Below are 16413 nucleotides of genomic sequence, written 5' to 3'. Positions count from 1 at the left end.
CTCATCTAGAAGCAACAGGACTCTTCCTGTGACATGTTCAATGACAGGAGACCACCCCATTTTTTCTCCCCATGATTCCGAAGAACAGGAGTCTCAGAGTCCCAGTTTATAATAGCAATGAGGTTTTAAGCAAGCCCCTATACTGCCTTAAATCATTGCAACTACCATGTGCCAGTGTTGTTCACAGAGTGGCTTTGGTCATATAAACTTTTCCAAGCAAACAGCCCCAGAAGCCCCATTTCAGGTGCACACCAAATAGTCCCCGAATCCTGAAGGAGGTAGTCCAAACCAACAACTGGTCCCTCAGACAGGGGGACCGGATTAAAACTAACCCAAAGGAAAATCCCTAAAACACATGCTATTTATAGTATAAAATCCCTAAGCCATATATGCTGGGGGCATACAGGCCTGAGCAACTGCTTCTATCCACTGATCTGCTGGTACTATACTGCTTGCTAATGTAGACATAGCTTAAGAGAGCTTTATTACTTCTCTGGATAATTAAGTTGCTAGTTCACTTAGCCATTCAGATCTTATTTCCATTTGCTTTTTAACCTACGTGATCAAAAGGCTTGTCTACACAGCAAAACACTTACAGATACAACTAAACCAGCATCCTTCTCCAGCATCCTTCTCTGCTGGAGACAAGTTGTATCTGCAAGAACTATTTTGCCAATGCAGCTTAGGCTTGGTTTCAAAATGCTTGACTGCAAAGCAGAAAAGTCCCAGTAGTTTAAAATTATGTGCAAATGGTACGATCATATACAATTATCTCACTAAAGATAATTTTACAGTCGTGATTAAGGCAATAAAATGAGGGCTTGGCACTAAAACAGTATTCTTCTGACAGAGAAGCTGTATTCATGTAGAAGTTCCCTGTGCAGATGTGCCAAACTATCTCTGAAACAGTTTCTGAATTTGTTATAGGTAAGATTTATCCCTAGTAGGGTAATTCTCTATTAGCTGTTCATAAAATAATTTTACTTATTATCTCTTTTCATACTATTACTTTGATTTATTATCCCTACGCTTCCCAACTACATACACACATTTCTTACTGCTGTACACTATGAATTTTTCATATTATTTCCATATTGCTTGTTACTTATTGCACATTTTAGAGAGAAGTATGTATATAAGAATCTACTATTGCGAAAGTCTACTTTCTGATGTGGTTCCTTGGACTCTCCATGATACCCAGTAGCTGGGAACTGCACAGCAGCCTTTTTCAAGGAAAGAAAATTTTCTGATCCTCCAGGTCAACATAGTCCTGCTTACTCCTTCATCCACGGAAGGGACAGATACGCCAGAGATAATCAAGTCTGGCAGAAGTGGTGAGCAACTCCTGTAGTCAGGCCAACAGGGTTGCTCAGGCTGATGTTGATAAATAGCAGAGGACTTCATCCACAGCAGACAGTGGGTGAACACATGGTACGATCTCAAGTAAAAGAGAGGTCTAAGGTTATAATCTCTAGTGGCCGCTGGTTCAGCAACAAGGTATAGTTGCCTGAATGCCACCACATGGTGAGGATTTGGAAAGACAGACTTGTTTTCAAATGGCGACTCCTCATGGAAGAGGCCTGGCATCATGGATGATCCCATGTGCTCATGCTGCAATGACGATACGGGTAAAAATCAGGTACTGTGGAGGGCTCCTTGACCAGCAAGGACAGTAATACACATTGTGATACTGAGGTCAACATTCCTAACGGTACCAAAAAGAGCTCCCCAAGCAAGCCTACCAATACACACTGAGAAAACAGCTTTGGTTCAACAGTGCCACGACCCTGTCAGAATAGGGGAGCAACAGGACAACATAAGCCAAACAGTGCTTGACAAAGATGAAAAAAAAAAAAAATGTTATCTTGTGGTGCTCTGATTAGAATTGGCCAGATATAGTAGCACCAGACAGAACGTCCTAAGCCCTGCAAGCCCAGCCTGAACAAGGAAATACTCTACAGCAACTCTGTGGGACCAAGAGATTTTGATTTTCACTAAAATAGTCCATGGAAGGCAAGAAACAGACAGAAATTTTGCTGGAAACATTCTGAGTTAATGGGCAACAACAGCGTAACTGAGAGCATCAGCTCATCGCCTGCTCGAGCAAGAAGCTTGGTAAACTCACCTCTCGATTCTGTTTCACCCAAAGCCTAAAAGGGCACCATTGCTGGTGCTTCCCAGCCCCAAGACAGCATAAAGATTTGGAAGGTTGGTCACAAGATGATCTACAATCCTTGCAAGTAACAGTACAAGTCAGAAAGAACTTTGCCTTTGGCAAACACATTAATATCTAAATAGATAAAGAAAAAGCACTATACAGCTAGAAAAATCAAATCAAGTAAGAGCAGAAGAGAACAGGCAGTTGAGAGATACTGAAGTGGCAGTGATCTCACATAGCCAAGCACAAGTATCACACAATCATTTATGTTGGAAGTGAGCTCATCTAGTCCCACTGTTCAAGCACAGACAGCTCAAGCAGGTTGTCCAGAGCCACATAGAGTTGGATTTTGAGTATCTCCAAGAATGGAGACTCCACAACCTTTCTGGACAACCTGTTCCAGCGTTTGACCACCTACACACAGTGTTTATTAGAAGGTATAGAGACTATCTAGAAGAGTCATTAATTGGTTAGTTCCCCAGTTGTTTTGTGTGGACTGCCAGTGCAGAAAGCACATGGTGAGGGACCTGTGGCTGTGTTTGTTACGTGGCTATTCCAGAAATTCTGACTGTTGGCAACAGCCTGCAGTCCAAACCGATCTACTGCACCGAGAGGTCAGGCTGCACCCAAATCAGGTCTGAATTAGGTCTGCATAGGGGCTAATGGCCAGCCTTCTCTATCCCAAACTTTGTGAAGCTCTAGCAACTTGCAAGATACCGATCACAAGCTCCAAAAAGAGCAGCAGCTCAGTCATTTAATATTGGTGTGATACCTAAACAGAAAACAATAAAGCTGTACTATTTAAGAGGGACTGTAATGTTAAATTCTACCACAGAAGTACAGAGGAATTTTAGATTACACTGTTCCCTTACTTTTCACCTGGAAAAACATGAGCTGGCTATATCACCTATGGTAATACCACTAACTTCCCTCCATCCACCAACTGTTTGGATAAAGTCAGCATGTCCCTTTCTGAGATGTTTCTCACCTCTTCGCAACAGCTCACAGTGAAAACATACACAATACACGATTCCCAACTCTCTCAACCTTATTTCTTATTTTAACTTTATCATTTATTTCAGTAAGGCATTTGGGGATTAACCTTGAACCAAAAAAAGCTAAATTTTTCACAGAACAGCTTGATTTATAAAAATATGGCTGAAGTAATTTGTCATTCTTAAATGCAGGATAGCTGATGCATAGCCAATTCTGCTTCAGTCTTTTCTGTCCCTTAATATTTACTAACCGCTTTGCCAAGGCACTCTCTTAATTCCACACACCACCACTCCCTCTCCCCAGTTACCAGGATCATGCTGTGTACAACTGTGGGTGTTTTTTCAAACATTTGGTATTCCCAACTATTTTCCAGAAATAAACATTGATGGCAAAGCATAAATATTAGTCAACTCCTTGCACATTTTCTGATGCTAGTTCTGATTTGGTGACTTCAGGTCTTGCTTTTCAAGCACTCCCAGCCCTGGATGTAACACATTGTCTCTAGCCAGCACGACAGCATTGTCTCTTGGTATTCTCATAATCCACCATTCTACACAGTCACACCCTCACTCAATTCAGAGCATTTCCAAGTGTACAACCAAATGCAAAAATCCAGATCTCTGCCTAGCTTGCCCTCACTGCATTGCTTTCAGACCTTATCCACCTGCTCTGCTGTTCTCCAGGAGCTCTCCATATCCAGGCCTTTCACAGATCAACAGCAAGCTTCTTCCTAATGATCTGGGTTGATTTCTCCTTTGTTTTGGTTCTCTTTACACAGCTCAGCTGCATCTATTACAATACGGTGTATTCAAAAAAGGCCTTATCAGTCCTCCTTTTAGAAGAGCTGAACTGTGTAAAACTATTTGACCTTCAAAAATGATTCACTGACTTCTACCTAGAGGCTATATGTCACAAGCATCGAGCAAACCCTGTTTCACAAGACCCGCAACAGTCTCACCCTCTAATTCAATCATATCTCTGGAGGTTTTGTCTAAGGGCAGAGGTATAGACACTGACACAGGGCCACAATGCTACCTCTGAAGCATGAGCCCTGGTGATAGGGATACTACCCACTGCTTCATGGAAAAGTGTTTCCTGAGCCCAAGTGTGAATCCTGCAAAAAGGAACATCCCTTCAAAGGCGTATTATACCAGAACACGTAAACTGTACCTATCAATAGCTGGCCTTGCCTTTACAAGGAAATCCATGCACAATGCACTTCAACAAACAGCAGTTCTCAGTACCTCAAAGGCAGATTTGGAAATTTCTTGTCTACATTCTCCCTTAGCAAGGGGTTTTTAGCAGAAGCCCCCTCACTGTTCCTTCAGCCAGGAGCAACTGCAGCAAGACTGCTCCCTTGCACCCTTTGGTGTTAAACTGCATCTCATCCGCATTGCAAAAGCCTTTGGGATACTGGCTGGCTTCTTTCAGCCTGTTCTACTAGTTCACTCCCCAGAATGACTGTGACTTAAAAGACTTTAAAGATCAGCACAGCAAATTTTAAATTTTAGCCTTATTTATAGTTTCATCTGAGCAAACAGAAAACAGCATCCTGGCATAAGGCAAGTCCCCCTTCTGTGTAATTTCTTAAGTGGAAGCAGGGTTGGACATGAGCCAAGGAAGGCTCCCATTTTGCTGCTTCCCAGTCAGTTTGAAACCTGCTTATAAGCTTTGCCAGGGTCAACTACAGAAATCGATGGTCCCAGGGCTGACTTCCACATCCAAACTAATATAACGCTGTGTTAGGAAAAATTAAAAATAGGCATATCATTGAAATTAACGTAATTCAAAACCACCACTCCCAAAACTAAAAGACTTAAAATCTTTCATACTTTACCTTCAGGACAGTCAGGTACGTGAAAAATTACTAATTGCCAGTTTTCCTATACTTTATGTTATCCACTTTTTGCACTCATCTACTAGTCAACCATTTTACTTGGAGACTCCGTCATGCTCACAGTGCTATAGTCACAAACATCGTCCTGGGCCTCTGGGAGGCAATCAGCTAACTTCATTTCTTAGTCCAACGCTGCTTGCTCTGTTCCTCATCATCTCATCACTATCACTAGACTGCACAGCCCAGTGTACCAATAGTTTTCAGTTTAAGTGTCCTCCCTGTTCTGATAGCCTGGCAGACAAAAACAGTCCCTGTAGTCAGAACTCACTTGAGTAGAATGCTTTAAAGAACGTAGTAACTTTCTGAGCTGAATGACTTAATGTAACTTCACATATAGGTAGAATCTGAAGAGAAAGTTATAAAGAACATTTGCAACTTTGGATTCCAATTGTTAACATGCACAGTGACCTTTAGCACTTCCAAAGAGCTTTCTGCCTTACCTTGCAGCTTTTTCAGGACAGCCACTTCCATCTTGAGAACTTGCTTGGGCTGCTGGGCTGATTCCACCTTCAAGGCCACATTCTCACGGGTCAGTAGATCCATTGCCTCATAGATCTCCCCAAAGCCACCGCCACCAATCTTTTTCAACTAGAAAAGTACAAAGAGGTTTGGTACAATGTACATGAGAACATCAAATTGGCTCTCACAGAGCCAGGCACTAGCTTCTTTACTGCAATAAGGAGAACAAATTCAGCTCCCAATCTGTGCTGTGCCTGAATCCCTTCACTGCACAGCTAGGCAAAAGTCCAGCTACCCACTTGACTGTGCTATGTATAAATTCTTTGCTGTAACAACAAAGAACAAGCCTAGCAAGTGATGACATGTGATACATTTAAAAGCAAATGATAACGCCTATTACCTCAATAACGTTCTTGCCAAAATTCAAGGAAAGACCCTTCAAGGAGATAGTAGAACCACTATCCAGACCATGGTAGATAAAAACTGTCATTCCCTCTCAACAAACACATCTCTGCAGTAAAACACAACCATGGTAGCTGGAACTAATGCTTTCAACAACTAAGTTAAATGAAGTTTACATCTCATTCACAGGATTTTAAACACAGAACAAAACATCCACTGGAATATTTTATAAGATGCTTCACCTGCTCTGCTAGGGAGGTTACTTCAGTGCCACATTTCAGAGAACTGCCACCTGCATTACCACAAAACAGTTGTGTAAAAGTACAAGTACAGCTCCATTGTTTCTCATTCTCTCTTTCTCTCTTTTTTTTTTCCTTTTTAGTTTTAAACCACACCAAATGATGCTTTTTGTGTCTCTCAGCAAAATTAAAGACTGTTTCACAATAGAAGAATATCACTGCTTGGAAATCGAAACAATTTAAATTGACATAAACTCAAGGTTAAAGATGTCTAAGTTTCAGCATATTTGATATGCACCTACTAGAGAGAGATTGCCTGCCTGTTCTAGAGTAGCCACCCACTCAGAGAGCAAGCTGGGATCCTCTGCCTTTCCTGGAAGGTGATTCCTTGATTCTCCTTCTGCTGAGCCTTGACAGCATATGCACATATAGTTATACATATGCACACGTAAGACAGACTCCTAATGTGTTGCAAGTGTCAATGTCTACGCTAGGAAAATTATTTTATATTTGTTTCTCTTAGATATATTTAAAGCATACTATGCTGCGCAGGAACAAATTCATGTTTACAGCAGAGCTAGATCAGGGCTCCTTTGATCTGCTTAGCACTTGCTCATTGAACATAGCTGCAGCCCTTCCCTTCAGCATTTTGTGTTCCCTCTGTTCACAACTGCTCAGGAGGCCCCGAGCATTGCTTCTTTCCAACAGCAGCAATGACACTTGAAGAGAAAAAGAAGTTTAGATAAGGAAGACAGTCAAACACGTATCTTATACAACGTTTAACGAGGTTTAGATGATATTTTAGTACCTTCTACACCACAGAAGGCTTGTCCTGTGCATCTGCCCAGTTTGCTGAACAAAGGGCCCTGCCACTCAAAGACTGGTTGTTGGTTTTTTTTAAGGTGACCCAAACCATTTGCTTTTCTGGCTTCCAGGTCAAGAACAACAGCTCTGCATGAAGAAGTAGTACTTTCCATATTAACGGCCTGACTATTGTCTCTGAAGCTATTTCTTGAAAACCTTTTGAGAGCTGCTTCCCAGAGCCATTCTTCTCCTTTAACTTGCTATTTTTCCTCACAACCTTCCACTGGGCTAAACAGGCATATTCATACAGTAAACATTGCAATAACTAGGTCACCACATATTATTAATAAATTATTACAGTGCAGCCCTATTTCAACTTGGAAATTCACACTAAGTGAGCTGGCTATTAAAAAAAAAAAAATATCTTTCTATCAAAACAACGCCACTTTCAGCATAGCAACAACATGCCAGCTAATACCTCAGGATTCAGCACACAGGATTTTCTGTTGCCTGACGTATTGATGACACAGAAAGAAAAGGGAGAGGGACAGTAAAAGCTGCAGAAGGCAAAAAGTTTAGCTGGGATCTGGAAGGACTCAAAGGAAAATTTAAAAAGTCTCAGTGGGAAACAGGGTAACATAATAAGCAAAAGTTAACAGTAATAAACATAACACAACATAGTTGGGATGGAGAAGAAACATAGGCTACCCAAATACCTCACTGGGTTGCAAATTCAAGAAATGGATCTGGGGAGAAATATTACTGAGCCAGCACAGACATACAGAACGATCCTTTTCCATTCACTGGCCTTAACTGGGCCAGCTCCTACTTGCAACACAGTTGTCAAAATGCAAAGCTACTACAATGTAAGTGGAACAACACAGTAATATGATTAGGATAGCAGCAATACAGGGATCTGTAGGAAGGTCTAGTCATGTGCAATGCACAATATTGACCACCTTGGTGCTAGAGGCTCTCCCCGAGTGGTTCATTTCAGGATGAAGAGAATGACCAGAAAGCCAACCACATCCTGGGCTGCATCAAAAGAAGTGTGGCCAGCAGGTTGAGGGAGGCAATTCTGCCCCTCTACTCCGCTCTTGTGAGACCCCACCTGGAGTACTGCGTCCAGTTCTGGGGCCCCCAACGTAAGACGGACATGGACCTGTTGGAGGGAGTCCAGAGGAGGGCCAGGAAGATGGTCAGATGGCTGGAGGATCTCTCTTATGAAGACAGGCTGAGAGAGTTGGGGTTGTTCAGCCTGGAGAAGAGAAGGCTCCGGGGAGACCTTACAGCAGCCTTCCAGTACCTAAAGGGGGCCTACAGGAAAGATGGGGAAGGGACTCTTTATCAGGGAGTGCAGTGATGGGATGAGGGGTAACAGTTTGAAACTGAAAGAGGGTAGATTTAGATTAGATATTAGGAAGAAATTCTTTACTCTGAGGGTGGTGATGATCTGGAAGATCTTTAAGGTCCCTGCCAACCCAAACCATTCTATGATTCTGAAACTGATTTTATACACACCTTCCAGCCAACAATGCACCTTACTGTCAAAGAGCCCTCAAGCTGCCTCTGCTTCCTCACATCCTTTCTCACCCTCTTATGGAAATTATTCTCTGGCATACTTTTCCCAGCACACCAGATGATCCTATTCATCATTAATAGCACTGCCATCCTTCTTGATTTTTCAGCAACATCCAGAGGCCATCAGCAGCCATTTCCTTTTCTTTGTTGCAGAGCAAGTTGTTATCTTGCAACTCAAGGTCTTGGCTGAGGTCAGGGGCTTACCACATATGCTTTCCTCATTGCTTGGGTACTCTGGAAGTTTACTGTTTTAAGGTGAACTCAGCACATCCTTCTGCTGGACACAAGTGAGTGATGGGCATATACCACTCAAGAAAATAACTGAATAATGAAATCATTAAACACAAAGTCAAGAAAGAGAAGGGAACATCTCACGAGAATCACTTAACTGGTAATCATGGGTCACCAGCCCATGCTAAACCTCACTGCTCTGGGAATATTTTCTTCTCATTCCGTTTCCTACCTTCCACCAGACCATTTACTGTTAAGACTGGGATACAGGCTGAAAATACCAGCAGGATTCATTCTACCTAAATGCATGAGCCTATATGCAAGTTGGGTGTCCACATTTCCATTACAGCCTCTGGAGTCATGTGAACAATTCATCTGATAACACACAGGTATGTATTTGGACTTGCACATAGACAACTAAAATTAAGCAAGCTACATCTCACACATTACTTCAGTCCTTTCAGCATCCCACTAATGGCCACACGACCATGCAGCTCATTGCAGTGCTTCTTCCACATTCTAAGAGGTTTCATGCCACATTAGGCCCTTGGAGTCAACTGTTACTGAAAAGCCACTCTACTTGACCCCTCAGTGTGACAGTCTCCAGCTAGGAGATTCCAGTAATTCCCCAAACTGAACTGTCCCTCAGGACCACCAACTCAAACCAGCGATGTCCTGAAGGGAGAAGCCACTCTGAAAAGGCCCCTTGGATATATCAGTAGTTACACAGGACCCAGATGGCTCCCTTTGAAGTCTCATTTAATCCTGAAATATTTTGGATTTATCCTGAAAAGACTCTTGCAGCACAATCCTCCAGAGCCTATAAAAAAAAACCCCCAAAACCCCACGCCAAACCCCAAAAAAACACAACAACACACAGACCACTAAACCGAAATCAGTACTCAAAGAGGGCCAGCTCAAAAAAACAAAGCCAGCATGCCCCACCCCCCAAAAAAAACCCAAAATAGCCTTTAATTACAAATTCAGTCTTTTATTCAGCAAACGTGTAAGACACCGCTGCTCTAAACAAAATTTGCCTTCCAAGGATACGATATAAAGACTAGACCTGCCCAGGAAAATGCTCCAGAACCAAGGCATGAGTGGTTCAGACTCAGGATCAGTGGCAAGGTCAGGAACAAGTACATGTGCTCTGAATCCAGAGCAAAGGACCAAACTGAGAGCCAGCGACCTACAGTGAACTCAGCCAGGGTCAAGGCTGTCACCCACAGGCCTCAAATGTTGACAAGGTCAAACAGTGACTACTGTGACTGACTTTTAGGAGCACGTGTATAGTCAAGCCTGCAACTCCTGCAGCCCAACTCAATGGGCTACTTGATCCATAAATGGCTATCAGGCCTCATCTGACTTAACAGGTAAGGAAGATGGGACCTACATTCACCAAACTTTCAGAGGCCACTCAACTTGCTTAGGAGGACTGGAGTTATACTCATCTTAAAGGAAAACTAACATATATAAAACAGACATGAACTGAGAAGCCAATCAAGGAGAAGTCAAACAGCCCCATTCTAAATCATCTGAAGACCTGCCAAAGCCCACTTAAAGCAATTCTACACAAAGTGAGACCAAAACAGGCCCCAAGACCGACAAAGCACCTTCCTTGTCCCAAGTTCCCTCTTGGAACCATAAATAGCCTTTGTGACCAAGACAAGGTGAAGAGTCCACAAAAGTTTGTGTGGCTTCCAGGAAGGTTTCCAAAATAAAACCAAAGTGTTTACCAAACTTTACTTCAAGAACCTCAGAAATGTGAAAGAAACCAAAGCTTGGATTGTACCTGGCAAAACAGCATACATGTGTACAATAGTCACCATTTGTACTCAAAGTACAGTGCAGAAGCTGTCACCATTGTCTTGCTAATAACTCTCAGTTGTGAATCCCTGATGCAACACATTTAGGTGCAATGAAGAGATATATCCATTCAGCCTTAATATCTATAGCTAGTTCAAAGCAAGTACAATTTATGTTTGACTTTGTTGCCTCCCCTGAGCAAAGCAGTTCACATCACTCAGAGCATGTGTGGATCAAGTCACCCTCTGGGGTCTCAGCAAAAGCCACATGGTTCCAGCACTGTCCAAATTTCATCCAGTCAAAGCATCAAAAATATCTGCAAGTAAAGAATGATGACTCAAAAGAATACTTCTTCATGTCCAAAAGTTTTGATAAAAAGCATAAGCACTCCCTGTCCATGCCTTTCTCCAAAAGCAGGAACTAAAATATCATTGCTGTCAGACAGCCAAAATTTGCCAACTTGGAGCGACAGGAAAACGAAGTACAACAGGCTAACTGCAGAGAACTAAAATCTTCATTTGTCAAAACTTTGTCAGCCAGCATATAGGAGGAGAGGAGAAAAGGAATTCAAGGAATACATTACACTGATCTAAAATTAGAAATTGGCTCAATACTGGAAGTATGCCAGCACTGAGAACTACAAGGTTCAAGCAAATGCCCAGCCAGAGACAGTCACAATGGGAGGACAAATTACACAAAAAACCTTCTGGCAGATGAACCCCAGGATCACATAAATATGCCACACACCTGCTGGAGCAGGATCGATCACTCACAGCAAAGTTTGCACTGTCCAGCTTGCACGCTGTGGGTTAGATTCAGAAAGGTCTATGATAAAGAAAAAATGCTACTACCGATGTTACAGCTGTATGCTCACTTTAAGGTACACTACCTTTTTCATCTCTCATTTGATCCTATGCTATCCATTTCCTTGGACCAACAGAGGTAGTTTTATATTTTTACCAGATTACTTCGAGCCTGATCAGGCTCACAGTTCTGACTGGTCCACACCAACATCAAGCACAGCAAGGAGACAGCACAGAAGGCCTGCCTAAAGGGTGTGCACTTTTCAGGGGGACAGAAATGACTGTTCAATGAAGTCTCACAACACACAGCTGAGCTAGTACAAGGCTAAAGTCCCAGCTCCGCTCAGAGCTGAGAATCAGAATTTCTCATTGCTATTTACGCCCTTTAGCAAGCCATGTAATTTCTCAGGGCCTTCAAGTGGGGTAATGACCTCACTGCAGTATTGAAGACTACTGTGAGCCAACATTATAAAACATAAAAGGTTATTTCTCTAGTTGGAGGTAGTTGTTGACAATATACCTACACATTTCTACATTTTCTACACAGAGTTAGTGGGTAGAGCTTTTAGCAGTCCCCAATCACAGATTCATGCAACAATGAAGTCACTGAATCCCACATTTAGTGCCTCTACCAAATTTAAAATGAGTTTGAAGTGTTCCCCTGTGAGCATAACTGAGCATATTTTAGGCCTTATTTAGGCTTTTTGGTGCTTTTAAGAGTTCTGCTGTTTCCAAGATCAAAATTACTTTGTTTAGACTGTGTTAAAAAAATACTCCCATAATTTACAGAAGTTTTAGCACTCCTGTCTACGAAAGACAAACTCAAAGTTTGATGAACAGTAGGAACAGTACAAGCCAAAGCTAGCTAGGGTAAAGGAGAATGGAGAAGAATGAGCAACAGTGCATTTGAAGCAATGGCTTAGCATCAAGAGAGTGTCTAGATTCAGCTTTGCAATGAACACGCACCAATCTGACCAAATTGTAGGCTCTAAGGAAATTTCCATTTATGCAGGGAGGGTCAGATAAAAGCTGCAAGCAGTATTTTCTAAGAAGTCCATAAAGACAGAGCATGTTTCAAGTCCTACATGTCAGCTAACCTGCACACGTATCATCCTGCCAAACCAAGTATGTGTGCTCCAGCCCAGAGAGCTGCAAAAGCACAGCAAGACTTTCCTTCAGCTGTGCCAGAAAGCTTTGAGAGAGAGGGATAGGGGTTGTCTCCATTTTGGTATCTAATCACAGAGAAAATTGAGATTCTCCATCTGCTCTCAGGAAGCATAGAGAATGAAGAGCAGTTTGAACTGCTCAAATATAAATAGGCTGTTTGGGGATAGGCCACACAAAAAAGCAAAGGCTGTGGAGAAAGCAGGAGGAAATAGCTAGGATGGAGAGGCAGGGAATGGGGGCATGACAAGAACAGAGCAAGGGGGAACTGCCCAGGGCAAAAGAGATACAGGCACGAGACAAGTCTAATGAAAGGATAATACGTTGTCTAAAGCGGCTGTTGAAAGCAACCTACCCACAGCCTGGAACTGAAGCGAGCTCAGAGCCCTGAGTGTCTTTATAGTCCTCTGCTCTTCACAGCCCACTGCAAAACTCACAGGGCAGCTGTACCATAGGTAGTTAGCACACAGAAACGACTGAGTGCTACTATGACAAATCACTTGTAGTTCAAACTAGCAAAGCTTCTGCTGCGAGTTTAATGGTTCAGACACTGCTGGTAATCCAAGTTAAAATGGACACAACGGCACAGATGGGATTTAATTTTTTTTTCCCAGCTTTTTAAAAGCAAAGCTTTTAAAGCCAGAAAACAAAAACTCTCAGAAAACACATACAGAATTTCAAGAAGTATAAAGGTACATGATCCTTTCAGGTATTATATTCTAGTTTCTTTAACTGAGGAGAGGATATAATGCCACTTCCCCCACAATCCCAGAGACCTCACTTTATGACTAAAGAGAAAGTCTTACACATAAGAGGAACTGCATCCTCTGAACAAATATGGTGGCAATGAAACACATATCTGGAGGATGAGATTCTCCCCATGTCTCTACCAGAGCATTCTTGCATGATTCTGGTCAAGCTGCTGAAGTATTTGCTCACGAGCCATCACCAATCACACACTCATCTGCTGGGTGCCTAAGGCAAGACAGACAGGTCCAATCTGTAGAAGTGATGAGCAGACCTAGATGCCCATGATGCCTAGCGAAATTGTGCTTTGGTCATAAATATTAAGCAGTCTGTAAAAAATAATATAAATGAAAATCTAACTAAATCCGAAACCCTACCTGTAAAAGTAAGCTAATAGTTCTCTCTTGATCACCTGGTAAAAGCATGAATAAAACAAAAATAAATATACCTGACACAGATACTACAGCAATAAGAAACAAAGAGCCGAATCTGAATGGCAAGCTCATGCCATGAATTTAAATGGATAGTGAGATCTGCAGCCATACAAAGAGTACATAAAAGATGAAATGGCTACTAATTCAGTGTACTCCATCCAGCTTGCACAACAGATGAGACGGTTGTCCCATGAAGAACTACAACTTTTAACATGTGATGATATAATTTTAGAATGTATCCTAATAAATTTACACACAAGTTGTACCAACAAGCTAATTATGGAATTTCTGACTTTTGCATTAGCTGACATTCCAACCTGTAACATTTGCTTTTACAGTATTTTATTGTAACGCAATTTATTTATCAGCACATCTGTACTATTGTTTGCGCGAGTAACTCAAAATCTAAGTTTCTTACTAAAACATGACTCAGCCTGCTGCGACAGTCCAATCTTACTTAAGAATCCTTGGCAGGTTTAGTCTTCTAAAAACACCAGACAGTCTAAAAAACACTAGAGCAATATTAACCATCTTTTTGCAGTATCTTACTAACATGCCAAAACATACCACTCCACTGTTGCTTGCCGGACCCCAGGATTAACTAGACAAGTATCTATACTACTACAGGAGAAGGAGATCTGTTTGGGCCACCAAAGGAAGCGCAAAGCCAGAGCTACTCACCACTTTCCAGCGATCTTTGACCACATAATTGGCCGGAAGAATGTCGACCTGTTCCCCTCCTCCACTCATGTTTGGTTCGTCCTTGATGACTGCTGCTAGGCACTGCATTTGCCAGCCAGAGAGTATTTTAGTAGCTCCCAATTTAAATGAGCCATTTATCTGAGGAAAAAAAGGGGTGGGGGGGAAGGAATGACAAAATTAGTACAGGTCACGGCAGAAGTTAATGTTACATTTCCACAGGTTTTGCTTATGACTAAATCAGAACCGCTGCCTTAGGAAAGAAGGCAAACTCACCTTGCAAACACCTGAGCTCACTCCATGCATAACTTGGCAGACGCAACCATGCTTCAAGTCAGCAGCACAAACTAAAAGGGTGACAATTACCAGGTATACCATGCAGGAGTCCAGTGCTCTTGGGCCTGACAGCCAACAAGTCAAAGAGAATCTAATGCCAAATGCTGCAAGAGTTGTTATTGTTACCAGGCAAAAAGGTCTTGCTTTAACAGAGCAGCTGCTACATAGGCAGTTTTTACAGTTTTCACTGGACGACATCCAACACAAATCAGAAAGGTTTGCCAGGTATTGCATTCAATAAGCCTAAAAGCATCTGAATAGGGCAGAAGGGCCTTTACAGAGCCAGGATTACAGACACTATCACTGTGACGAACAGCCAAGCAAAGAAGATGGGGATGGTTAGAAAGGGCTTCAGCCATGTATAAATTAGTCCTCCTCATAGCATATACACAGTGCTAAAAATGATCAAATTAAAATACAGAGAGATATCTTGTTCCTATGGTGTTTGCATTCTACCTCATGACCCTTCTTCCTGCTTTTATAGGGAGCTCCAGATAGCCTACACCAAAATTAATTTTGTTTTGAGGTTTTTTGGTTATAATTCTATAAAAATTACTTTCAGATACACATTAACTCCACTTTCCTAGGAGAAAATTAATTGAAACAGGACTAATAAAAGATCTTCCTATTGCATTTTGTCTCTTCCAGTTAGATATTTTTCTGGCTTTAGTAGTAGGCCGGGTCTTTTATTAAGCATGGAGCTTTTATTAAGCTTTCTTGGCAGTTCTATCGTCCTTCCCCCAAAATATGAAATATTTTCCTTCCTAAAACTGAGTGTTACTGTAGCACTCTGACTGTAGACTTAAATAAGATTAACATAAATACCAAATTAGGAAAAATTACTAGAGCTGGTCATTTGACCATCACACTTCTTCAGGCCCCAAAAAAGGAAAAAAAGTCACCAGTGAATTATAAGCTCAAGCAAAGAAAAAAAATCTCATTCCCTAGCAATAAAAGGACTGAGAAGGAAGGATAGGAAGTGACCAGCAGGTAGTGTGCACAAGGAAGCAGCAGACAGAAGTATGTCAAAGTGCAAGACATAGAAGATGATCAAACAAAATATGAACAAAAGATCTTAAAGAAATCTTCTCAAGAGATCTTCACAAAAGAAAATTTCATTCCAGATATAGAAGATAACTACGTGGAAAAAAGGAGCAGCAGACTAATACAGTAAGAGGGCTGCTAAGGAATGTTCATACAATCAAACATCTGCTAAAGTACAATCAAAATGACAGAAGAGAAATAAGAAGAGAGTGGATATTAAAGAAATTCAGAAGAAAGGTGCTGCAAAATGCTCCAAATTCTCATAGGAAGAGTCCTGCATCTGTATAGGGTAGCAGCCCTTTCAGTCGTCAGGTATTGAAGTAAGAAACTGGCAAGCTTTCCAATGAGAAAGTACATGCTGTGTTTGGCAGCACCACATTTGTCCTTCTTCCTAATGAGCAAGCCTAATGCTGTTTCCAGGCTCCTTTACGCTCACCAGAACATCTGAACTGACCATCCCCAAGCTACCAGCGAGCTCTGCATATGCTGTGTACCCAGCCTCCCTGCACATCACCGCAGACTGCACAGGAGAGAGAATCCCAGCAAAAATCTCTTCTAAGGCTGGCTTTTCTTCTGTTATTCAAAGGAAAGTAATTTAGTTACAGACTGTCCC

At 41.9% G+C, this 16413-nt stretch overlaps 1 protein-coding gene across 1 annotated transcript in view; it reads right to left on the bottom strand.

The window, feature by feature from the left end:
* The window catches only part of TTBK1 (tau tubulin kinase 1), a 90300-nt gene extending 75560 nt beyond the window's left edge, over window positions 1-14740 (bottom strand). Inside the window, exons 1-3 of the mRNA XM_009894837.1 lie at window positions 14697-14740; window positions 14403-14561; window positions 5492-5639 (exon numbers count right to left, since the gene is read on the bottom strand). Coding sequence (XP_009893139.1) covers window positions 5492-5639; window positions 14403-14561; window positions 14697-14726 — 337 coding nt within the window. The 5' untranslated portion in view covers window positions 14727-14740. The remainder of the gene's footprint in view (window positions 1-5491; window positions 5640-14402; window positions 14562-14696) is intronic.
* Between the last annotated feature and the right edge of the window lie 1673 nt (window positions 14741-16413).

The sequence above is a fragment of the Charadrius vociferus genome, unplaced genomic scaffold, assembly GCF_000708025.1.
Source record: "Charadrius vociferus isolate BGI_N301 unplaced genomic scaffold, ASM70802v2 scaffold411, whole genome shotgun sequence".
Lineage (NCBI taxonomy): Eukaryota > Metazoa > Chordata > Aves > Charadriiformes > Charadriidae > Charadrius > Charadrius vociferus.
The sequence above is the reverse complement of the archived record's forward strand: the minus strand, read 5'-3'. Positions and strand labels throughout refer to the sequence as shown.